The following is a 26,681-nucleotide window of genomic DNA, read 5'->3' as shown; positions in this document are numbered from 1 at the left end:
ACTGAAGGTGCTCAGGCTCTGTGGCAGCCTCTCATTGGTCCTTCTAGGAAGGTCTTGTACTTGCTGCAGCTATATAAGGTTCGCATGGCTGCATGGCCATGCGCTAGTATCAATGCATGTTATGAGTTTTGCGCCAATGTGGTCACGCTTGTGTGGATTCAGGGACCCGCCTGAAATAAGCCACTTAGAATACCGGCACCTCCAGTGAGGAGATTGTGTGTATGGTTTCAGGGCCCTGGCTGAAATAAGCCACCTAGAATACCGGCTCCTCCGGTGAGGAGATTGTATGTTTGCCTCCTTGACTGCGTGACCACAAGCTGCTATCTGCTCAGCAGTTACTGTGTATTCCTGTGGAGTTTAACAGGACACAGTCCTTTCTTTATAGCGACTCTGTGAAGCAACAGAGATCGTTTCTACCACCATATTGTGCTGCTGTTTGCCAGCAGCAGGTTCTTTTCCTGCACGGTGGACCCCGGGCTGCGAACGCACCAAATAACATCTCTATATTTACTCGGTGCGTTCCGCCAGCCCTAACAACAGGTTCCCTTTAAGCCAGCAAAGGCAGAAAGCCAAATTCTCATTTTTCTTTATGTTCTTCACTATCTTTGCTCTTCAGAATGCTATTAGTGATGAGCGGTGCTAACCGAATGACTTCGGCATGCTCGAATAATATGTTCGCGTCCCCACGCCTGCATGTCTCGCGGCTGTTAGGCAGTCTCTGAATGTGTTGTGGCTGTCAAACAGCTGTGAGAAATGCAGCTGCTGGGACTTGAACATATTTTTTGAGCACGCCAAGTCACCTTAGCTGAGCATGTTCGCTCATCACTAAATGCTATACCTAGAGCATGCTGCATGTTGCGCTAACCATAAAATACTACAAAAACTCCACAAACTACATGACTGTGCTTGTAGCATTTACAATATTTTAGTGTACATTTAAAAATAACATCTGGACTCAGTTTTGTTTTTAAGTCAAACAAGTCAAAAAGCTTTGTGATAAAACAGGCTCAAGCAGATGTGTAGTTACTTGGAAACATACCTGAAACACCTGACTGATCTCCTAGCAAGCAATCTTTCTATATCTGATTTAATCCTTGAAGAAAACACGGGAAATGTTCTAATTCAGGAACATTCCCAGGGGAAGTGAATAATAGTTCTGATCAGAATATGAAGCTGATCCACGCGCTAAGTATGAACCTTCTCCTCCATGCCTGACAGATGCTGATCCGATAATGTGCACCTCAGACTTCTGCACTGCAATTAATCTTACTATATCATTTTAGAAAAAGTAAGCTGTTCTATATATGTCCTGTTCAACTGTCCTTGGAATATCTTGAGTCTCTTATTATTTTAACATCATATTATAAATGATAAATATCCAAACACGTAATCTTTATTGCTTTAGATATATACACATTTTTAGAATATCACCAGTATATAAAATTAGAACAAAAAATGTAGGATATTATGACAAACCTTATGCAATCACGCAAAAAAGCTATATTTCAAATGCTGGCTAGTTATAATTCATGTGCTCTCAGCGAACAGCTTTTTCATCCAGGGACCAGGGAGCGACATTTTGCCCCATTACATCCTTCTTTCCACCAACTTCTGCTATTGGAGGATAGTTGGAAGACACCCATGCACACACAATTGACTTATGTAATATATTTGACCAGTTTTACCAGTTCAAAACCAGGCCATTGACCTTATTCCTTACCAGGCACATTTTCATTTTTTTTTTTTTTCCATACATTCGTTTTAAAAAGTTGTAAAAAAAAATTTTCTCGTTCAAATACTGTAACAAATTTTCCATCTTTGTATCAAGATACATGGGACATCATTTTTATGACATTTTCAAACTTTTTTTGTTGCAAATATTGGACAATAGCAATAGAAAAATAAAGTAAATTTTTGTCTTTCACATTTTCACATTTTTCTTTTTTTATGACCACAAAGTATAAGTATAAGTAAGTATATATAAAGGGAACCTGTCAGGTCCCTCATGCCCACCAATCCAGCAGGATTCAGCTATGTATGATTAAACTCTCTCCCTAACCAGTCCTGTATAACAATTGAGTTAAAAAAATGCTGTAAAAAGCATTTTTACATGTATACACTACATTACACCAACATTTACACAGGTTTAGGGAATAAAAAAAATAACTGGAGTGCTTCTTTAATTTAGTTCAGTTGCTTTGAATGGGCAATGAAATTGCAATTTTCTGGAGAAGAAGGAACCCAAGTTGTATGTTACTTCATGCTGCAAACTGAGAAAAGGTCAAAAGAAGAGGTGCATTGTGACCCCATATACCTTCCCATTAGCGTTAGAGTGTAACACAAAGTGTGGGAAGACTAAGTGCAACATGATGGGAAGAGGGGAAGGAAAGGGGGAGTGGAGACCCCTAGGCAGCTCTAATAGCACCCTGCCTCCCCTACCATCCCTATATTGGTTCCACACCAATCGCCGAGCAGGAACCTAAGCCCTGTATATCCCTAGAGCTAGGCCCTGAATAGGGACGGGGGATGAGCACTGGTCAGTCTCCACTGTACACTAAAGAGAAGAAGGGAGACAAACAGGAGGGAAAGCAACTTATCTTGAGCAGACTCAAAGAGGTAACACCAAACATCCTCCAACAGCACCAGAGAGGAAGGAAGCCGACTGTTATAGCTCCAAGCCTTCACCAGGGGAAAATGTGAATATCACCAGCGGCTCCCTGTAGCAGACTGAGAGTATATAAACACTCAGGTCCAGATGTGTCAATTAGAGTCGGAGGGAGGTTGCCACTCGGTCCAAAAGTCAGAAGGATTAAGAAGGCATCTGCAATGCCAAACACAGAGACCTTCTGCAGCCAGACCCAGAGCAACTGTCTGTAGCATCTGACACACCTGTGACATAGAGCTTGCTTGGAACTCTCCTTTTCCAGCTCAGACCCCTCCTCTTAGTTAAATAGGATGGCTATGCAGATGCATCTATGTCTAACCATGACTTAACACCATGATGAACAAAAATTACCTACTCGATCCCAGATGCATGTAACCTCATATTAGTTATACTTCTCTTTTCTTGTTTCCTTTCCAACAGAAAATCCATATCATAAATACAAGTAACCAATGATTGTAAAGACTCATAAGACTGTGATGTTAAGTTCTATCTTAAATGAGCACTGAGCCTGGAGATAATAAATTAGAGATGCAAAGATGGGCAGCTGATTTTTACAGCATGTTCCTGTCTCCAGCTTTAATACAGCATGTGCTGGCTCATAACACTATGATATGAGCCATTTTTATTTTCCATGATCAATCTGGCCAATTTTAGTAACGGTAACTAGAAACTCTCAGAAAGATGTAGAAGAAAATTCATGCAGTTGAAATATTGGCATTTTACTTAGTACATACTAAAGTTATATTAGTTAAGGCATAGATCGAGCTGCACAACTCAAATTCTCATTCCCAATCTGCAGAATATGTTTATACATACAGGTGCCTAAAACACAATTCTCTTTAATGTAAGAGCTAGGATATTATACCATCATAACTTTTCATATTCATATGAGAATAAATTGAAATACTAAGGTTCAATGTGTAAATGCTTAACAGGAGATCTGCTGAGTTTGACTTTGCGAAGGGTGGTTAACAAATATTGTATTTCACATTTGACCATCTGAAAAAGGGGACATGCTACCCAGTCTCGAATGGAGCAGAGAGGAGCGTATGCTTGACTTCTTCTATAAAGACAGAGCTTGGCTGTTTCCAGCAGTTACTTAGACAATGAATGGAGCAGAGTTTAGGTAAGTGCACATCCACTATATTCAATTTGGAACTCTGCAGAACCGGAGCCCCATTGTTGGGATTGGTGCAGTTCCCAGTGTTGGACCCTCAGCGTTATCCCCTATTCTGTAGATGATGGTTAATTCTCAACTCTGGGAATACTCCTTCAATTATGAACTAGTTAACTTTTGTCATCATTTTACAGTCCAGAGCAAATGCTGCTAATGGGTTTATATCAGTATTCTTAGTAGCAGACATATATATTTTATAATCCTAATGTTTCATTATAGTGTTCCAATGTGTCTGTCAATATTTCAATTGTCGTTTTTTTTATAAGTAGTTTATAAAAAATATAAACTCAAGATGACAACCCTGAGCTAGACAGAATTGCATATGGCAGGTCGGAAACATTGGCTCACATGTGCTAAGGCTACAGTCTAAGTAATAGAACATAGTGTTATTTTGGGCTAAATTTATTAGAAGTTGCACTCCTCTTAATATATTTAGCACATTCGGAACTGTGTAGTAGTTGGAAACCAAATCTCGATATGCAGTGAGCAAATGTGCATTTGCTCCAAAATTTGCACCATATTTAGGCTTTCCTAGTTTATGAACATAAAGCTTGGAAAACCTTCATATAAACCATAAATGTGTTACTTATTAGTACTAAGAGAATTCCCCCATTTTTTGGATACAGGTGTCCCACAATGAATGAAGTTCAGTAAGATAGATAACTTTTATAAGTACTTTCCTTCTTAAACAAGATTTACTATATTTGCTCAATTCCATTAGGAGAGCTCTAAAATATTTAAGGTCATCATGATGACCTTAAATAATTAATGATTGCTTTACCTTTCATAAAATTCAGATTTATGTGTTCTATACTCTTTGGACACAAGTCTCCTCACTGTATTCTCTGTCTTAATGGCTATAATAGATTTAACGTAAAAGTTAATAAACGGTGCTGATCTGAATCCACCCTTTGCTTGGTTACAAATGACTCACTACAGATATTCTAATTAAACATTAATATGATTTTTGGCAGGCGAAATAGGAATGCACACAGCGTGAAACATTATATGTTGATCTCTCTAATTAAGCCCATTACAAAAGCTTAACAATCGCATTGTATTTAGAATTATTATTTTGGATTATCATGAAGCCTTGGTGAAATGTTTGCTGAATGTGAAGAACATGTGGTGTCCAATTCTAAAGAACCTTTTACAAGTGATGACAAACGAGCGATCATAAGATTGAATGTTTTCTATCATTGGCCAATGTAAGCATAACAACCATCGTGATGAATTAGCAATTTGCTCGTTCATGGGATTCCCATATCTTTTATCTGGACCGTGTAAAGACAGCAAATGATCAAATTAATAATCACTTTCCCACAAACCATTTGTACTGACTCAAGCATGGAACGATGTGGAAAGTTGAAAAGAAAGGTGTTCAGTTTGGACAGTAATAATAGACTGTCCATATAAACCTGTCTTTACTTAAATTGCAGATCATTAATATCCACATGGTACAGACCACTAAGCCTACTTCATGTTTCAGTAACCTTTATCTATGAGAGGTAGGAGAGGTAGGAGAGGTTAATGTGTGTTTTTTTTAAATGATATGCAGTGCACATATTATTGCAATCATACTTTTTCCCTCTTTTTGCTAGTATAGAAAAATAATAATAGCAAAATGTGTTAGACAACTACAGAGTATAAAATTCGTCAGAGGCCGAAGGTTCAAAAAGGTCATCTTGGACAGGATGAGGTCAGTCCACAGGAATTCAACAAGCAGTAAGGAGCAGATAGCACAAGATAAAGCCAGAGAACAGAAAGATAAATTGACAATGAGAAAGATTCAGGGGTTTATATAGATTGTTAACCCTCGCGGGCAGGCAGAGTCCTGTCTCCTCAGTGACTTGCATTATTCATGATTAATATACTTGTTTTTTATTACATATACCCCTCTTTAAATGTAACATGCCACTGAATTAATAGCGCTATAATAATAAATAATAATGGTAACTCGGACCTATGCTGCATGAAAGGCCCTTGAGCGCTTCACGTTCTTTCTAAGGAACCGGAAGGTAGAGCAGCGTGCAAATTAACTACTGAAGAGAATGTGTGCTGAAATAGAAAGTGATCCTAGAGTGAGTAAAACAAACCATGAAATACACAATAAAGGATTAAGTATGTACTGTTAGAGAATATTCTGCTTTCTTCCTAAAAAGAAACAGATAGGTGCAGGGTAAAGAACATAAACAAAAGAGAGAGAAACCCTAGCTGGTCTTTCACTGACTGGCTTACACTACAGCAGTATGGCTGGACATCCAAATGAGACTATCAACAGCAGGAAATATTAGAAGGGAGAAAGTAAAAAAAGCATCACCCAAAAGGTGATAGGGCAGGCAAATGAGAAAATGAAATCACCTGTTACCTTAAAATGACTAAAGCACGGGTAACAGAAACTAAACACCAAGAGAAAAGGTGTATCTGCTATGGCTCAGCTGACCACAAAGCACTGTCTCAAGAGTTCGAACCCAGACGCATGACAGTACCCCCCTTCTACGAGGGGCCACTGGACCCACTGAGATCCCTAACCACCGATGTCACTGACAGAGCTCTCTGACTAGATAATCTGCATGCAAATCTTCTGCATCAACCCAGAAATTATGCTCCGGACTGAAATCATTCCATTTAACAATATATTGCAGTCGACGTCTGACACATCTGGAACTCCAAAACTGGTTCCACATCATACTCCTTGTCCTCCACCAAGTCAATCTCAATGATTTTCTGAGGACCTGACATCCCATCAAACGTTTCAAGAAGAGAGGATGGGAAGGAATTATTAAACATCGATTCAACAGGAAGTTGGATAGAAGATTGTTAACCTTCACATGATTAATGATCTTAATTATCGTATACAGCCCAACAAATTTAGGAGCAAATTTTTTCAATGGTACTTTAAGATGAAGATATTTTGAGGCTAGCCAAACAAAATCTCCCACCCTAAAGGCAGGGGCCCTCCTACATCTGTGGGTCGCAGTTCTCTTGGTCCGATCGCAAGTTATCAAAGATCTTTTTCAACTTCTCTCCAGACCTTTATCAAACGAGAACAATATCTTTCCTCCTCTGGAACCACATACAGCAAACCTGAAAAATTTCCAAAAACTGGATGAAAACCCCAACAAAAATAAAAGGTGCGCTACTGGTAGTAGTATACATGCAGTTATTAAGAGCTAACTCAGCCAGAGGAAGAAAATCCACCAAGTCTTCTTGATTATATGAAACCAAAAATCTTAAATATTGTTTTAATTTTTGGTTTGTTTTCTCTATCTGACCATTAGCCTCAATATAATAACATGAGGAGAATGAAAGTTTAATTCCTAATCTGGAGCAAAAGCTACACCAAAACTAGCCATAAACTGAATCCCTGTATTGGAAATAATGTTTTTAGGAACACCATGTAAAATAATGATATGAGAGATAAACGATGTAGCTAAATTCTTAGACGTAGGAAATTTTAGTAGAGGAATCTAGTGAACCATCTTGTGGAAATGGTCCACCACCAACCATATTATAGTATTAGCACCACAATTAGGCAAATCCGTGACAAAATCCATGGACAAATAAGTCCAAGGTTGAGACGGAAACTTATTTGCAAAAAAATCGCTTGCTGGGGGTCTGGCGAGAGGCTTTAGACCTGGTGCAAACTCTGCACATACGGACATACTCATCAACATCCTTTCGAACACTCTGCCACTAAAATGTCCTAGAAACAGCTTTCCAGGTGGCAGAGGAACTAGGATGTCTGGCCAACACAAAGTCATGCACTTCATTAACAAGATCAGTGTGAATTGAGGATGGTGCCAAAAGTTTGCTGGGTGGCAAGCCCTCAATGCACCAACCTGAGCTTCCACAATGTGCTGTCTGAGATCAATCCTTAGAGCACCCACCACCACCCCTTCACTAAGAATTTTGACTGGATTTTCGTCTTTCAACTATGGAACAAAATTACGTGATAAAGCATCAGCTTTAGCATTCTTAGTGTTAGGGCTAGTGGAACACACTGAGTATAGATAGGTAGCTACAAGGTGCGTTCGCAGCCCGGGGTCCACCGTGAAGAGATATCTGCTGCAAATTAATGGCGGATAACCTCTGAGCTCACACGTGGGTTAAGCTTCTCCCCGTGTGAACTGGAAACGATCTCTGTTGACTCAAAGAGTCGCGCTGTACACAAAACTATTACCCTAACTAAGGTTGTGCTTGCTCTGGAACTCTTCTGTGCTAACCGCACACATGAAAGAACCAAATGCTAAGCCAAGGCTAATTGCCCCCACTGAAGCTAGCTGCCTGCCTGAGTGTACAGTCCCAAAGCTACAGCCTCACACCACATATGTATAAAGTGGTATAGTATCCACTGGCATAAGCCAAACAAAACACATTTGATATTAGCGCATGGCCGTGTGGCCATGTGAACCTTTTATAGTTGCAGCTCTACAGGACCATCCTGGTGGACCAATAGAAGTTGCAACAGGGCCTGAGCATGTGACCCCCGACCTCCAATGAGAGGTCCTCCCGTGGGCATGCTCAGTGCGTGAAAAGCAGGACTTAAGGTACCTTCACACTAAGCGACTTTGCAACGATAACGACAACGATCCGTGACGTTGCAGCATCCTGGATAGCGATATCATTGTGTTTGACACGCAGCAGCGATCAGGATCCTGCTGTGATATCGCTGGTCGTTGCTGAAAGTCCAGAACTTTATTTGGTCGTCAGATCGGCGTGTATCGTCGTGTTTGACAGCAAAAGCAACGATGCCAGCAATGTTTTACAATGGTAACCAGGGTAAATATCGGGTTACTAAGCGCAGTAACTTAGTAACCCGATGTTTACCCTTGTTACCATTGTAAATGTAAAAAAAAACCAAACAGTACATACTCACATTCCGGTGTCTGTCACACGTCCCACGCCGTAAGCTTCCCGCACTGACTGTGAGTGCCGGCCGTAAAGTAAAAGCAGAGCACAGCGGTGACGTCACCGCTGTGTTGTGCCTTACGGCCGGCCGGCACTCACAGTCAGTGCGGGAAGCAGACGCCGGGGGACATTACGGACACCGGAATGTAAGTATGTAGTGTTTTTTTTTTTTACATGTACACTGGTAACCAGGGTAAACATCGGGTTACTAAGCACGGCCCTGCGCTTAGTAACCCGATGTTTACCCTGGTTTCCCGGGGACTTCGGCATCGTTGGTCGCTGGAGAGCTGTCTGTGTGACAGCTCTCCAGCGACCACACAGCGACGCTGCAGCGATCGGCATCGTTGTTGATATCGCTGCAGCGTCGCTTAGTGTGAAGGTACCTTTAGTCCCAGAAAAGCCTGCTCGCCGCTGAGCAGTGCTGGCTACAAGGGCAGAGCCTGGACAGGCAACAGTAACCATTCGCACAGTATCAGGCTGAGCCAGACACTGGGACCAACGTCTCCGCTGAGCAGGTTCCACTGTGGCTGGAGAAGAATGGGAGACCGCAGCAGACATGGTTCGAGATTCCCCCTGTGCAGCGGTGGGAACTCGACACCTAACACTTGGTTCTAAGGAGAGATGTCACAGAGAAATCAAACTGAGTGAAAAAGAGAGTCCAATTTTTCTTCCATCTTCTCCACATCTGAGAAAATGGGATCACACTGTAATCAAACTCTGCTCAGAGTTTGACTAAAGTGTGATTAGCATAATCGGACTGATTTTCTCAGATGAGTGAAAATACAGTAGTGTGACCGGAGCCTCAAAGAAAGACTCTGAACAAAACTGGTGCAATTCTAGTGAGTCACCACCCAGGAAGACCTACATTGTGATTGCAAAGAGCGCAGGTAATTTTTGGCATCACAATTCTTGCAACAAGTTCTTGCAACGTTAAAGATTGAGCGACATTCACACATTCATATAAGTGCCTAATTATCAAATGAGTTCCATTTTTTGGTATACTTTGCCTAGATTTCCATAATAACTATCACACTGAAATATGAATCAATACAATGCAAATGACAAGACAGGACCACATATGCAACCTTTTCTTCATGTGCAATTATCTGTGGATACTTTGTAACCTCGGTGTCTTTGCACTTACTTATTTTAGTTATTTTATCTGATTTAGACAAGTGTTGATTTTGCTTCATTTTGTAATAGTTCGCGGGAAGCAGAGCAAGCTGTAATTACAGTTATGTAATTGCACAGAGAGTTTACATAATTATGATCACAAATTAGCATCTAAAAATATAATAAAAGCGTATGAGATATGAGCTATGGGGGCTTGAAATGAAAATGGAGGAAATCATATTCCACAAGGATATATCATAAAAATGAAAGTGGACCTCCAGGCACTTATTACAATCAGACCAATTTTTTTTTATAAATACATTAAAATGCAATTGATCATGTCTAAATGTTTCCAGCACCTTGGTTACAGATACTCTTTGCTTTTTCTGGGATTGTCATTTACACTTGACAAACAATCAATCATCATATGTATTATCATCCATATGTATCATATCGCAGTGTTTTGTCTATTTGTCCATTTTTTTATATCCTTTTGTTAAATTCCGCTAGCAGGTCAGAAATGGTTCATTTTTTGTTCATGTCACTTTAAGTGGGTGGGCTCACAAACAACATTTATCCACTATCCACATGAGAGATGATAAATGTATCATTTGGTAACCCCATCGTTCACTTAAGGGAGTGGTGGTCATGCACGATCAAAATCTCTCATTATCTATGGAATTGGTCATAATAGCAGAGCTCTACACTTAACTATGTTCTTACTTTAGCAAACATTGTCCTGAAACCCATGTCTCTCTGATAAGACAACCACAGAATTATAGCATATAAAATAATTTTAGGCTCACTGATGTTCTCTAGTACTATAAATACCACTGTACTTTCATTAAGAATTACATTACTATTGTCCATGGCTCATAATCAACCTAATATAATCATAGGAATCGCCACTTTATCTCCTCAACTATCTACTTCCATTGCCTCATTCTACACCGTATTCCTCTACTGGCTGCTGGAAGTCATGTGACCCCTGTGATGCAGTGACCCCTGTTACAGCTAGGGGGCGCTGTGTGTGCTCCTCGGGATATGCATGGAGGCGTATCTGTGGTTATAATGATGGTGAAACAGTAACTGGCAGAATTGTAAATGGCTGGTATGTGTCGCCGAAAGAGTCTGTGCTGTAAGCCTGAAGTAATGTTGTTGTTCTGGGACCTGTAGTCCCACAAGTGTTTGTATAATTGTGAAGGGAGGCTTACAGGGCTAGTTATGAGAGCTGGACAGGTCAAACTAGCTACACACACACCACCCATCTATGGGAATGGTTACAACTACATAATGTGACCAGGGTGTGGGTCACATGGCTCCTGTGGTCTCTGCAATGGAGCCTGTAATGGTTCCTGTGTATGGACCTGAATGTGCTCTGTAATGGAGAGTGTGTGAGATCTTGGACAGCTTGTGTGTTGGGAGGTCCTGTGTGTGGACCTGATCCCTGAACAGCACACTGAGAGGCCGTGGATCTGAAGACTGGTGTGTTGGGAGATCCTGGGAGTAGGATCAGATCCCTGAACAGCACACTTAGAGACTTGTGTGTTGGATGGTCCCAGGTGGGGACAGACATCCTGAATAGCACACTGAGTGGCCTGTGTTGGAAGTCCTGGGAGTAGGACTTCCTGAATAGCACAACCTGTTTTAGAAGTCCTGGGAGTAGGACATTCTGAAGAGCACATGGGAAGGAGAGAATGCAGAGTCTGCAACGGCACTGCACTGGGGGAGCTACAGCCCATCTGAGGATCTAGACTGTCATGTGGCCTAGTGAGTAAGGCGTTGTCCGGGATGGTGATCCCAGGTCAGAAGCTTCCCTGAGGAGAGAGGACTGACAGGAGTCAGCGTGTGGAGGAGGAGCTCCCGGAAGGTAACCCAGAGTATGAGGAACTGTGTGCACTGACAGTGGGTCAGTAATGAACTGTGTGGTCTCCCACGGTAACTGGACAAAGTGAGGTCCAATGTGTTTAGAGACTGCGAATCAATGTCATGTGCGCTATATGACTAGAGACATTGATACAGCATACAGACACCCCCGGGAACTAGTCAAGGAGGGCTAGTGGGTGTAGTGTCTGAACTGTGAGTTAAAGCTGTATAAGAAGTATATAAGTTAAAGCCACTACTTAATGTCATCGGTTGGTGCTTATTGTGTTCTATGAAGTTTATAATGAACTGTGCATAACCCAGTTTATGACTGCATAATAAACCGCATGAACTGTTTTTGTGAGAAAAACGTGCCTGTGTGACTGAGTCCCGTTACTAAGCGAGTGCCCCCCAACACAAGCAGTAAGGGCTATCTCACACCCTCCAGAGCAATGATCTCAACATCATTGAATGTCTGGTCTTACATGAATAGACAAAAAAGATATGCACAAGCCTACATCCGCTGAAGACATGTGGTTAGTCCTCCGAGATTTTCGGAACAACCTCTCTGCTGACTTTGCAAAAACTGTGGATGAATGTATCTAAAGAATTGATGCTTTGTTGCTGTTTTCGAAAAAAAAAGGGTGGTCGCCGCAAATATTGATTTACATTTTTCTTTTTTTCACTCATTTTATATTTTGCTCATTGATAAACTATTAATTCTTCTAGTTTTTTAAATATTCTTACATTTTTCCCACACCAGCGTAAAATTCTTGCACATTTCTATATTTGTATCCGTTAAATAGACAAAAAGTGGATCAAAGGTTGAACATGCTCATGTCCATTTAATTAAAGACTGGTTTTTCTTCATGTTTAGAGAACCATTCTAAGGATTGCTGGGTACACTGCTATAAAGAAAAGACTATACTGGTGCAGTTCTAGTGATCTACCACCAAGTCAGACCTAGATAGTGATTGAGGACAAAAACCATAGATCTTGGCTCATATACTGGCTAGATTCATGCAGCTCTACTCATATTTCCATTAGCTGGGATGTTTCTGGATAAAATCAACATTTAGACTGAAAGTGACCTCACCTTTTATTAATTATTTTAATTAGTTTGCTACTTCTCCAGTTGTGAAGCACTGCAGAATATTTCGTGCTTGTTGATTAGAGAATCATTTTACTACTTATTTCAGAATTTAGGCCGATTGAGTTGGTCAACAAACAAGAGATGAATACTGCTGACAAAATTAAAGTCTCTCTCCCTTTGAATCCTAAAAAAAATCAAACTACCTCAATAGAGCTACAAACTGCAGAAAAAGGTAAAAAGATAAAGGGAAGATAGAGATCCATTATAAAACTATATTAAAAGGAGCTTGTCAGAAACTTTTACCTGCCTACCGTCAAACCAGTAATATAATTGTGCAGCCCTTTAAACATAAGCCAGCCGATCCCTTTATGACCCTGAGGCACTGCTCTAAGAGTCAGAAATCGTTATTTGGTAAGTGTTTCTGGAAGGGCATTGGGGTGTGTCCATGCACTTCTACTTTCTCAGACTCCATCTGCTTTTCCTACCTAAAAGCACCCTCCCTTGGTTGATTGACAGGTCAGTGGCCATATACCAGAGCAAGCAACCTGTCAATCAGACAAGGGAGAGTGCTGCCAGTTTGGGAATATATTGGAGGCTGCGAAGTTAGAAGAGCATTGTCACACCCCAACGCACTTCAAGACACAACTTCGAAATGTGATTTCTCACTGCTGGAGCAGAGCTTTGGCATCATAAAAAGGGAATGGCTAGCTTATCATTTAAAGTTCTGCACAGTCCTATAAATGATTTTATGTGGGTAAAAGTTTCTAACAGGTTCCTTGAATTTTAGTAGGAAATTCAATCCAACTTCTGTTTTTGGATCATACATCATAACAAGTATGAAGGGTTAAAGATGAACTTCTTACATAATCAATATCCAAATTTTAAGGCTTTCTTGCCAACTGCAGTGTGTCGAACTGAGGGACATATCCTGTCCCACAGGACATACTTTGCAATGTAGACTAAAAAAACTGTCTTACTTAAGAGTAGTGAGTTCTGTGAGTGATGGCTGCGTAGCCTTAAGGTAGCTCTCTCTTCGTGCTGCAATCTTTGGAGATGGCTTTGGGCTGTTTGTGTCGGAGTCCCCGCTGTCATCATCTCCCATGGCTTTGATGTAGCTGCCACTGCGCATTCGTCGACATGGAATCTCCTCTTCTTTGCTCTTGGGGGTATACCCGCTCCATTCATCTTGCGGAACCTAAAAATAAAGGATAAGGATGAATATAATGACTTAAGATGAAATCTATCTACATAAAATAATAACTAAAAGCCAAACTAACAATAACTATTGAAAAATAATGCATTTAAGTAAATCATTTACACACAAAGTTTTATACTTTTAATTTAGAATGGACTTGACATTGTATAAAATTCTTCATTGCGTGTACAGAATATAATGCCAATGACATTTTTTTCATTTTCACCCTATACTATATTTTTTAGAATATTTGCTAGTGGAAAATTTCTACTGCTATGCTTGCCATGAATAATGAATGTATAAAAATCACATTTTGAGTATGCAGAAATAAATGGTGCTGTATGGACACTTCTTATTTCTTCCTGCAGAATCATCCTGTTGCTGATTGATTAGGAAAAACATTTAAAAGAAACATTGGGAATAGTGGCAAATGTCAGTGTTAGGCCACTTTCACAATATCGTGCTCAGCATTTGCATAAGTAAGCCAAAACAACGAGGGGAACAAACAGGCACAGTAGAATAGGAAAAAATGCGCCTCTTCTATTTGTAGGTTTCTCTTACACCCTTCTGTAAAAATGTTCATTTTTACACTTCCGTTTTTTCCCTACCCTTCCTTCAAGATTCATAACTTTTTTATTTTATGCATCTTACCATTTAACTCCTTTACCCCCAAGGGTGGTTTGCTTGTTAATGATCGGGCCAATTTTTACAATTCTGACCACTGTCCCATTATGAGGTAATAACTCTGGAATGCTTCCATGGATCCTGGTGATTCTGACATTGTTTTCTCGTAACATATTGTACTTCATGATAGTGGTAAAATTTCTTTGATATAACTAGCATTTATTTGTGGAAAAAAATGGAAATTTGGCAAAAATTTAGAAAATTTCGCAATTTTCCAACTATGAATTTTCATGCCCTTAAATCGCACAGAAATGTCACACAAAAAGTAAAGTAACATTTCCCACATGTCTACTTTACATCAGTACAATTTTGGAGCCAATTTTTTTTTTGTTAGGATGTTATAAGGGTTAAAAGTTGACCAGCAATTTCTCATTTTTACAACACAATTTTTTTTAGGGACCACATCACATTTGAAGTCACTTTGAAGGGTCTATATGATATAAAATACCCAAAATTGACACCATTCTAAAAACTGCACCCCTCAAGGTGCTCAAAACCACATTCAGGAAGTTTATTAACAGTTCAAGTGCTTCACAGGAATTTTTGGAATGTTTAAAAAAAAAATGAACATTTAACTTTTTGTTACAAAAAATTCAGATCCAATTTGTTTTATTTTACCAAGGGTAACAGGAGAAATTGGACACCAAAAGTTGCTGTGCAATTTGTCTTGAGTATGCTGATACCCCATATGTGGGGGTAAACCACTGTTTGGGCGCATGGCAGAGCTCGGGAGGGAAGGAGTGCCATTTGACTTTTCAATGCAAAATTGGCTGGAATTGAGATCAGATGCCATGTCACGTTTGGAGAGCCCCTGATGTGCCTAAACAGTGGAAACCCTCCAATTCTAATTCCAACCCTAACCCCAACATACCCCTAACCCTAATCCCAACCCTAGCCATAACTCTAACCACACCCCTAACCCTAATCCCTAACCCTAATCCCAACCCTAACTTTAGCCCCAACCCTAACCCTAGCCCCAACCACAACCTCAACCCTAATGGGAAAACGAAAATAAATACATTTTTTTATTTTATTACTTTACCCTAACTAAGAGGGTGATAAAGGGGGGTTTGATTTACTATTTATAGCGTATTTTTATAGCGAGTTTTTATGTTTGGCAGCTGTCACACACTAAAAGACGCTTTTTATTGCAAAAAATAGTTTTTGCATCACCATATTTTGAGAGCTATAATTTTTCCATATTTTGGCCCATAGAGTCACATCAGGTCTTATTTTGTGCGAGACGAGTTGATGTTTTTATTGATACCATTTTCGGGCACACGACATTTATTTATCACTTTTTATTTCGATTTTTGGGAGGCAGAATGAACAATAACCAGCAATTCATGAATTTATTTTGCGGGGGACGTTTACACCGTTCCACGTGTGGTAAAATTGATAAAGCAGTTTTATTCTTCGGTCAGTACGATTACAGCGATACCTAACTTATATAATTTTTTATGTTTTGGCGCTTTTATACAATAAAAACTATTTTATATAAAAAATAATTATTTTTGCATCCCTTTATTTTAGGAGTTATAACTTTTATTTTTCTGGTGATGGAACAATATGGTGGCTTGTTTTTTGTGGGACAAGATGACATTTTCAGCGGTACAATGTTTATTTATATCCGTCTTTTAGATTGCGTGTTATTCCACTTTTTGTTCGACGGTATGATGATGAAGCATTGATTTTTGACTTTTTTTTTAATGGTGTTCAGTCACTAAAGGGGTTAACTAGTGGGACAGTTTTATAGGTTGGGTCGTTATGGACGCGGTGATACCAAATATGTGTACTTTTATTATTATTATTAGATTTTTTTAATTCAAATATTTATTTATTGATGGAATAAATATTGATTGTTTTATTATTACTTTTATTTATATATATATATATATATATATATATATATATATATATATATATTTACAATTATTTAAAAAAAATGTTTTAATTCATTCTAAGTTTTACACTTTGTCCCCACTATGGGACAATCATTTTTTGCAGGCTGATTGCTTCTATAGCATGCAGCTCTGCATGCTATAGAAACTGTCAGCACTGCAGATACTGCACACTGACCTGAGAGACTTCCTGATCATCACTGCGCATGACAGGAAGTCTCAGCTCTGGAGACCCAGATGTCATCATGACGACATCGGGTCTCCATGGCAGCTGTCAGCCCCTCTGCCGGCTCTGGAATGCTGTGATCATGTTTGATCACAGTATTCCCGGGGTTAAAGTGCACTGCACGGGAGTCCGTGATCACTCCTGGTGCTTAGTATCGGGTGTCAGCTGATTGTCACAGCGATCAGCCGATCTCCCCGCGTGAGCACGGCTGATCACATATGACGTACTATCCCAGGACACATGGACAGGATAGTATGTCAGATGACAGAAAGGGGTTAAAGTACTGAAAAATTCGGATTATTGTATGGGGCCTAACGTCTGCCGTGGTGACCAGGAGACATGAGTGAATCGGGCCGTTACTTCCATCGTAGATGCATGGTACACGGTGATGGCCGGGGCCATACAATGTAAGGGCCTGGGACTGGCCAGCATGAGGAACACACATAGAGTATTAAGTGACTGGCTGCTAACAACTTGTGGCCTAGCGGAGAAGACCAGTGACCCCCGTGACAGTGTAGTAATGAAAACTGCTTGAAAGACTTCTGTAGTGACGGGCCTATTGTTTGCGACTGCTGCCCATGAAAGTTAAAGTGGAAAGACATTAAAGCGCCACTCACACTGATAGAGAATAGAGAATTACATATTGAAACTGTTGAATTGTTGTTATCACCATTACTGCTAATATTGTGTGACTTGATACTCTGTACCGAACAACTGACTGCTTCAAAAATTGACACCTTCAATTCCGTGTTAGAAAAATTAGTAGCTTTGTTGGTTACATCTGACTCATCTCTATCTGCTTGTTGCATTGTAGTAACCTGTTCACACATGGATTCCTGATATGCTTCCAGTAAGAATGGACAAAATTTATCCATACCAGAAAAAGAGATATTGTATATTTCCAGACTAGAAGGGGACTTTTATCAGTAAAGCGTATGAAAGCTGAACAATGCTCTATAAAATTTGGAAAGTGCGCCATCCTAAATGGAGAGAGTATGATATCTGATGCAAAAGAGATAGGAAATAATATCATCTTCATACAGTAAAGGAAGAAGTGAGACAAGTCTCACATGGACATAATGTAGGTATCCGTATGTGACATACACAACTGGGTCACAGACATCCGGGAAGTGTTAAAAAACTGAAAAAAAAGAGGCTGACAAAGGATCTTACAGAGTCCACTTGTCCAAATATTGTAAGATAGGAATGTTGTAATAAAGTCAAGAATACAAGGGCACCATTCCCAGGGCATAGCTTCACAATCACTTGATCTAATACACTGTGACTGTAGAAAGTAATACAGAATCCTAAAATCCAAAACAAACAGTGGTTATTTGCAACAGCATTACTTATGCTGAGGATCTGGAAGATTATGTGATGATATGACTGAAAATTGGAAGTGAAAATTGACAGTGATCTGTCTCCCTCTACACAAATGGCTGTCAGCAGAAGCCCAAACACAAGTGAGCAGATACTACTGAACCCAGATTCAGAACAAAGGTGTAGAATGCGTAACCCGGGCCTAAGCTTACTTTTTTTGCTGTTTTTTTGCAAAATTACTATAGTGCATTTTTCATATCTTACTTTGCAATTTTGAAATAAACTTGTAAAAGTTATTTATTCGAGTTCCTCCATACGATTTCCAAAATGACCTAAAAAGCCCGGGTTACGTGAAAGTGTATATTTCAGATGTCACGCATTCTAGGGTTAACAAGAGAAAACAAAGGTAAACCATATGTTCTGGACTTCCAGCACTGCCCAAATGAGGACATGACTGTGGATGTTTTTGAAGAGCCATTAAATACTGAGATGTTCCGGTCTGATGAAATGGCTGGACCTAATGAACTGAGCCTTAGCTGTCGAGACGGAGTCTTGGAGTATACAACAGCTGCAGACTATTATAGTTTGTATATGTGCATGTAGTTCCTTGAGATTGTATTGTATGACTTCTTTTTTTGTGTGTGTGTGTTCTCTCTTCCGGTAGTCCTCCATCTTGATGATGACACAGACAATGGTTACTGTATGTCCCAACTAAAACAGTTAATTCTCTCACAATGTCTGAGCGCTGAATAATTGTGCTGAATGCTGAAATTCTGCAGCAAGCACAAGCTGAACCAGACTCACAACAAAATGCTTGCATGAATCAACTGAACATAAAATCACAATTAACAAGATATGAGAAAATTGATAAAATGTTCTGAAACTACAGTATTCCCATACATTCAGCTCTGAACAACATTTATAGCTTACATAATTAATGAACAAAATGAGACAAGCATTTCCAAATACATTGCTCACTTATAGTCTCTGCATTAGGCCTCATTAAAACGTCCATGAAAAAATATACGTGCTATCCATGATTTTCATAGATACAACATATGCCCTTGGATATAATCCTTATAAACAGGGAGGAAATTGTTAAAGAGGTAAGAGTGGCTGTGACCCTAGGAGGCAGCGACCATGCTATTTTAGAATTTTTGATAACTAAAAGAGGAAGACCTGTGAACACTCAGACGTCAAGGTTAGATTTTAGAAAGGCAGATTTTAAGGGACTCAGAAAGAGAATCGGGGGGATCCAATGGCTGGATACTTCTAAGGACAAAAATGTTCAGGAAGGATGGGAAATCTTGAAAATTTAGATTCTCAAAGCACAATCATTAACAATTTAAAAAAGAGGGAAGAATAGGAAGCATTTAAGGAAACCAGGATGGATGAACACAGAACTTAAACACATGCTGAAAAGGAAGAAAGAAATGTTTATCAAATGGAAAGAGGGAGGCTTTTTTAAAGAAGAATATAATGCTGTCTGCAGAACCTGCAGGGCACAAATCAGATTAGCTTAAGCTGACAACGAATTAAGGCTTGCAAGAGATGTCAAAAGCAATAAAAAAGGATTTTGGGGATATGTCAAAAGTAAAAGAAAAGTCAAAGATGCTATAGGATTTTTACAGGATGAAAATGATGAAATGGTAAGAAAGGATGTTGAGAAGGCCGAACTTTTAAATTCCTATTTTGCATCTGTTTTCTCTCAGAAAGAAAATCTAACATCAACTGATCTTCACTGTCCTATTAAGGGAATAGAAGAATTCAGGATATCTATAAACAGAAAGATAGTGAGGGAACACTTAGCTAACATAAATGAATTCAAGTCTCTGGGTCCAGATTATTTACGCCCCAGCAGAAGAAATTTTTGAACCACTCTCCATAATCTTTGAAAATTCTTGGAGAGCAGGAGAAGTCCCAGAAGACTGGAGAAGAGAAAATGTTGTTCCTATCTTCAAAAAAGGGAAGAAGTTGGACCCAGGGAACTATAGGCTGGTGAGTCTGACGTCTATACCAGGAAAGACCTTTTAACAAATTATTAAACATGTATGTAAGTACCTGGATAAGATTGAAGTTATTAAACAGAGTCAGCATGGATTTGTAACTAATAAGTCATGTCAGACTAACTTAATTACCTTCTATGACAGAAACACTGACTGGGTGGATCAGGGAAAGGCTGAAGATATAGTATATCTTGACTTCAGCAAAGCATTTTACAAAGTATCTCACACAATCCTTATTGAAAAAATGACTTAGTATGGAATGGGCAAGGCAACTGTTAGGTGGATTCATAACTGGCTTAGTGATCAGACCCAAAGAGTGGTCGTAAATGGCTGTACATCCTGTTGGAAGAATGTCTCAAGTGGGGTAGCACAGGGCTCTGTCCTGGGCCCTGTATTGTTCAACATCTTTATCAATGATTTAGATGAAGGAATTGAGGGTAAACTGATTAAATTTGCTGATGACACAAAGCTAGGAGGGATAGCTAATACTAGAGAAGAGAGAGAGAGGATTCAAAAAGATATAAATAAACTGGAGAGGTGGGCAGCAACTAACAGAATGATTTTTAACAGGAAAAAATGCAAAGTATTACATCTGGGCAATAAAAATGAAAAAAGCATATACAGAATGGGAGGAATAGGGCTAAGCAACAGCACATGTGAAAAAGACTTGGGTATACTAATAGATCACAGACTGAACATGAGTCAACAGTTAGATGCAGCAGTAAAAAGGGCAAAGACAATTCTGGGATGTATTAAAAGAAGCATACAGGCTAGATCACGTGAAGTCATTATTGCCCTCTACTCCTCTTTGGTCAGACCTCATCTGGAATACTGTGTCCAGTTTTGGGCACCACATTTTAAAAAAGACATCAACAGACTTGAGCAAGTTCAGAGAAGAGCGAACAGAATGGTGACTGGTCTGAAAACTATGTCCTATGAGGAACGGTTGCAGGATTTGGGAATGTTTAGCTTGCAAAAAAGAAGACTGAGAGGAGACTTAATAGCTGTCTACAAATATCTCAAGGGCTGTCACATTGTAGAAGGATCATCTTTATTCCCATTTGCACAAGGAAAGACTAGAAGCAATGGAATGAAACTGAATGGGAGGAGACACAGATTAGATATTAGAAAAAACTTTTTGACAGAGGCAATTTGCATATTAAATTTCCCAGAGGAGCATTGCAGGGTGAATAAGCCTCCTTACCTAGACAAGCCAGAGCTGGTATGTCATGCTCCACAAGGAGAAACCTTACCCCTTAGACTAACAACTCTGTATTACTTTGATTTGGGCATAGAACCAGTAGTCCAGTCATCTCTCCAAAGTGCCCCAGATAACATTTTTCGTGAAAAAAATCCCGAGCCTAATTTTGCTTGTGCAACTGTAAACAGTCCGCATGTCCTAAATGTGCTTTCCTGGCCTGCAAAATCTTCAAACAAGTGGAAAGGGAGCTACCAGCAGCTGATCTTGATGATTTGTGTGCCCCATGCATTCAGCATGGCAGTAATTTCCTCAGACAACCATTAATAACCTCATTGATAGCATGCCAAGGCCTGTATATGAGTGTACTTCTGCTTGTGGCGCTCATAGTTGATAATGAAAATATGGAGATATTTTGAAAATGCTGTTTCCATTTTTTCATAATTTCCAATATCATTAACATTTCTATAGATCCTGTAATTTCCATAACTGCATAACTTTCCTTTCTTGGTGTTGCAAATTCAATGTTGAGAGTATATACAGTATATAGATAAGAGAGGTTAAATCATAAATTGCATATGGTAGAAATTAAATTTCTGCCCATTAAGGGGTTCAATAGAAGGAGTAAAAAAAATAACTTCTTGAATACTACATAACAGACAAACTTCACTTTTCAACTTAAGGCGGATAAGGAGTACTCAGGTGGATGAGATAAAAAATCATTATCCTCCTTTTGTCACATTGTTCTTTCGGAGTTGATAAAGAAAAAACTAAGCGCACCACTATCTGTATAAATAACAAAAGACTAGGGGTGCAAGGTCAGTAGTAACTAAGACATAAACTAGAAAAGCACTACTGCAATTATGCACACCACAAAAAATTATAAATAGTAATATTGAAAAGTTTTATTGGCACACCACAAAATTAGATTAAAACATAATTAAAACCAAAGACAAAACCATATCCAATCAGGTTGAATAATACAATGCCCAATATACAAAAATATGCATAAGTGATCCCTATTTTAGACCTTCTGGCTCATGAGGCAAATATAATAGAGAAAACATGGGTGACCCCACATATTGAAAAGGGTCCAAAATATTACACCCCATAACGATAGCTACAAAAAGATCCAAGGCATCTACGCAATAGGGCAGGAAGGCCCCATAAAGCTGCGAGAATACAAGGGTTAAGTTGCCCAATGCTCAGCATATAAAGAGGATGGCCTCCCAAATCCAGAGACTGAGCAGTATGGAGACCATGTTCAATCGTTATGGGGCATCATATTTTGGACCCTTTTCATTATGTGGGGTACCCTTGCTGATCATGTGGGGTCATCCATGTGTTCTCTATTATATTTGCCTCATGAGCCAAATGAGGTCTAAAATAGGGATCATTTATGCATATATTTGTATATCGGGCATTGTATTATTCAGCCTGAGTGGATATGGTTTCGTGTTTGGTTTTAATTATGTTCTAATCTAATTTTGTGGTGTGCCAATAAAACTTTTCAATATTACTATTTATAATTTTTTGTGGTGTGCATAATTGCAGTAGTGCTTTTCTTTCTAGTTTATTGTTCTTTCGGAGCTGGTGCGTATCTTCTCTTCGGGTGGGCTACTATTGAGTGCTACCACCCTGCATATAGAATGCAGCTGAGGCTTGTTTTAGGAATAATTTTTCAACTTAAGTGAAAATCCATTGGTTATGTACGTGAGATCTACTAACCTCAAAATTGTGCACAGAAGTTATTTGAGAGAATGTTAACTTGATTCAATTTATTCCAAGTGTTGTGCAGCTGAAATGAATACAAGAAAGGAAGAGCAAATTTCCTGAAAGAAGCTAAAAGATATGTCAGCTACTTCAGCAATCAGTCTCGTGCCCTTGACACAGAGGGGACTTTGATAAGTGAACGCGAGGCTCTGACTACAGTGCTAAGTCGCAGATTTAAAAATAAAGTTATCTCATGTATCTCGCCGATCAAATGCATTGATCCTCATGAATAAGTCTCATCAGGTCTAATGGAAGACTTCCTAGCTTGATGCGCAGCTCTAGTAACGGATTTTAAGTCCTTTACTGTATCTGCTGGTAGAAGTCTAAAACGAATATATCAATAAAAAAAATTACATCAATATTGCATTAAAAAACACTTCCCAATACTTCTGAGCAAGAATATAATCCCTAGAACATTAGATAACACGTTATACCATGTTTCATGCATTTGATGCCTGCTGAGGGTCTTAATCTTTTTCAAGATGTACAGTGCCTACAAGTAGTATTCAACCCCCTGCAGATTTAGCAGGTTTAATAAGATGCAAATAAGTTAGAGCCTTCAAACTTCAAACAAGAGCAGGATTTATTAACAGATGCATAAATCTTACAAACCAAAAAGTTTTGTTGCTCAGTTAAATTTTTATAAATTTTAAACATAAAAGTGTGGGTCAATTATTATTCAACCCCTAGGTTTAATATTTTGTGGAATAACCTTTGTTTGCAATTACAGCTAATAATCGTCATTTATAAGACCTGATCTGGCCGGCACAGGTCTCTGGAGTTATCTTGGCCCACTCCTCCATGCAGATCTTCTCCAAGTTATCTAGGTTCTTTGGGTGTCTCATGTGGACTTTAATCTTGAGCTCCTTCCACAAGTTTTCAATTGGGTTAAGGTCAGGAGACTGACTAGGCCACTGCAACACCTTGATTTTTTGCCTCTTGAACCAGGCCTTGGTTTTCTTGGCTGTGTGCTTTGGGTCGTTGTCTTGTTGGAAGATGAAATGACGACCCATCTTAAGATCCTTGATGGAGGAGCGGAGGTTCTTGGCCAAAATCTCCAGGTAGGCCGTGCTATCCATCTTCCCATGGATGCGGACCAGATGGCCAGGCCCCTTGGCTGAGAAACAGCCCCACAGCATGATGCTGCCACCACCATGCTTGACTGTAGGGATGGTATTCTTGGGGTCGTATGCAGTGCCATCCAGTCTCCAAACGTCACGTGTGTGGTTGGCACCAAAGATCTCGATCTTGGTCTCATCAGACCAGAGAACCTTGAACCAGTCAGTCTCAGAGTCCTCCAAGTGATCATGAGCAAACTGTAGACGAGCCTTGACATGATGCTTTGAAAGTAAAGGTACCTTACAGGCTCGTCTGGAACGGAGACCATTGCGGTGGAGTACATTACTTATGGTATTGACTGAAACCAATGTCCCCACTGCCATGAGATCTTCCCGGAGCTCCTTCCTTGTTGTCCTTGGGTTAGCCTTGACTCTTCGGACAAGCCTGGCCTCGGCACGGGAGGAAACTTTCAAAGGCTGTCCAGGCCGTGGAAGGCTAACAGTAGTTCCATAAGCCTTCCACTTCCGGATGATGCTCCCAACAGTGGAGACAGGTAGGCCCAACTCCTTGGAAAGGGTTTTGTACCCCTTGCCAGCCTTGTGACCCTCCACGATCTTGTCTCTGATGGCCTTGGAATGCTCCTTTGTCTTTCCCATGTTGACCATGTTTGAGTGCTGTTCACAAGTTTGGGGAGGGTCTTAAATAGTCAGAAAAGGCTGGAAAAAGAGATAATTAATCCAAACATGTGAAGCTCATTGTTCTTTGTGCCTGAACTACTTCTTAATACTTTAGGAGAACCAAACAGAATTCTGGTGGGTTGAGGGGTTGAATAATAAATGACCCTCTGAAAAAACTTTTCCCAATTTAAAAAAAAATAAACAAAGAAATAACATTCTTTTTTGCTGCAGTGCATTTCACACTTCCAGGCTGACCTACAGTCCAAATGTCACAATGCCAAGTTAATTCCAAATGTGTAAACCTGCTAAATCTGCAGGGGGTTGAATACTACTTGTAGGCACTGTAAATATGGAATCATATGCTTTAGTTCTTAAAAACAATATTCATCTCACTGAAGACCTCAAGGGAATGAAAAAAATTGTTAAAGGGAACCTGTCATGTAAAGTCACGTTATTGACCTGCAGATATGGGGTTAATCTGCAGGTTGATAGCGTTCTGACACCGTGCGACCACAACACTGAGAGCCCCACTGTCGAGAGGAAATTAACTTTATTCCCCTAGGAGCATTCGGCTTCCAGTCATAGGGGAGGAGCCGGAGTGGGTTGAGTCACTGCTCTGTGTATAGAGAGCGGTGGCTGTAAGTGCGCCCCCAGTACTGACTAATACCAGACTTAGAATTAGGGTCAGCTGTCAGTCAGTGATGGCGCCACTCCTATGACTGGAAGTTGAACACTGCCAGGAGGAATAAATTTAATATCCTCCCGGCAGCGGGGCTCTCAGTGCTGGCGCCACAAGATGTCAGGACACTATTGACCGGCAGATTAACCCCGTACCTGCAGGTTGATAGTTTTTTGACACATCAGGTCCTTTTATAGTATTGCTTCTGATTAAAATGTTGCAATGAGGCACCATATGGAGACACACAGAGAGTGGACATGGCTTTCCATGACCTTGTCCCTTGTTCAGAATTATTTCTAAATTGAAGGTGTTGCCTACAGTAATATTATCATTTTGTCACTTTTCATAAGAAGACAACAGAAATCACAACTTTTTAAATTTAATTTTACAATCTTATTTTTAATTTTACTTAAAGCATGTTTTATATGTTTCTTAAAGTAGGAAAACAGAAAAAAAACTGTATAAATTTGGCATCTCCGTAATCATACTTTCCCTTAAAATAAAGTTAATGTACTTTTTATTCCAAAATAAGCCGGCAGAATTGCTGTTTTTTAAATAATTAATTTGCCCGTCAAAAATCGCTGTGATACGTGTGTCACTTTTAAATGACATATTTACGGTAACATTGTGGATCTATAAAACCAGTAGCCCCATTTATTTCCATGATTACATCTCTATCCTAAAGTAGGGAATTACAGGGTCTTTTACTGATGAGAACGTGTTGGATCCATCTGACCCTAATTAACTGAATTGAGCTGGAAATATTTCCGTAAAAATAAGAAGTATGCCAGACTGCCGGGGTTTGTTACCAGAATGATAACTTTGCACTCCCTGAACAATGCTATCTGTCCAGTGGGATTAAACTAATCACTATGACAGATCAATGGGCGGAAAGTGGAAATAGTTAATTCCTCTCTTCATAGAATTGTCTCGCTCTGTAGGGTCTGAGATTCCTTCACAAACATAATGATGTTGCATAATACTATTTCTACCAGCATCACATGGTAATGTTCAAATAATAGATTACTTTTTGCAACCTAGTCAAGTGTAAAGGCATGTAACACGGAAGCCATTTCACTGCCATCAACTGAAATATAAGCCTGGAAGTTGTCGCCGTGAATAGTGCAGAATATTGCATTAT

General features: G+C 39.6%; 1 protein-coding gene across 4 annotated transcripts in view; it reads right to left on the bottom strand.

Annotated features, from left to right (window-relative positions):
• Positions 1-26,681, bottom strand: part of DLGAP1 (DLG associated protein 1) — an 814,983-nt gene that overhangs the window by 333,939 nt on the left and 454,363 nt on the right. For all 4 annotated transcript variants that reach the window (XM_077270299.1, XM_077270301.1, XM_077270302.1 and 1 more), the window contains one exon: positions 13,800-14,017. In XM_077270299.1, coding sequence (XP_077126414.1) covers positions 13,800-14,017 — 218 coding nt within the window. The remainder of the gene's footprint in view (positions 1-13,799; positions 14,018-26,681) is intronic.

The sequence above is a fragment of the Ranitomeya variabilis genome, chromosome 6 (genome assembly GCF_051348905.1).
Source record: "Ranitomeya variabilis isolate aRanVar5 chromosome 6, aRanVar5.hap1, whole genome shotgun sequence".
NCBI lineage: Eukaryota > Metazoa > Chordata > Amphibia > Anura > Dendrobatidae > Ranitomeya > Ranitomeya variabilis.
The sequence above is the reverse complement of the archived record's forward strand: the minus strand, read 5'-3'. Positions and strand labels throughout refer to the sequence as shown.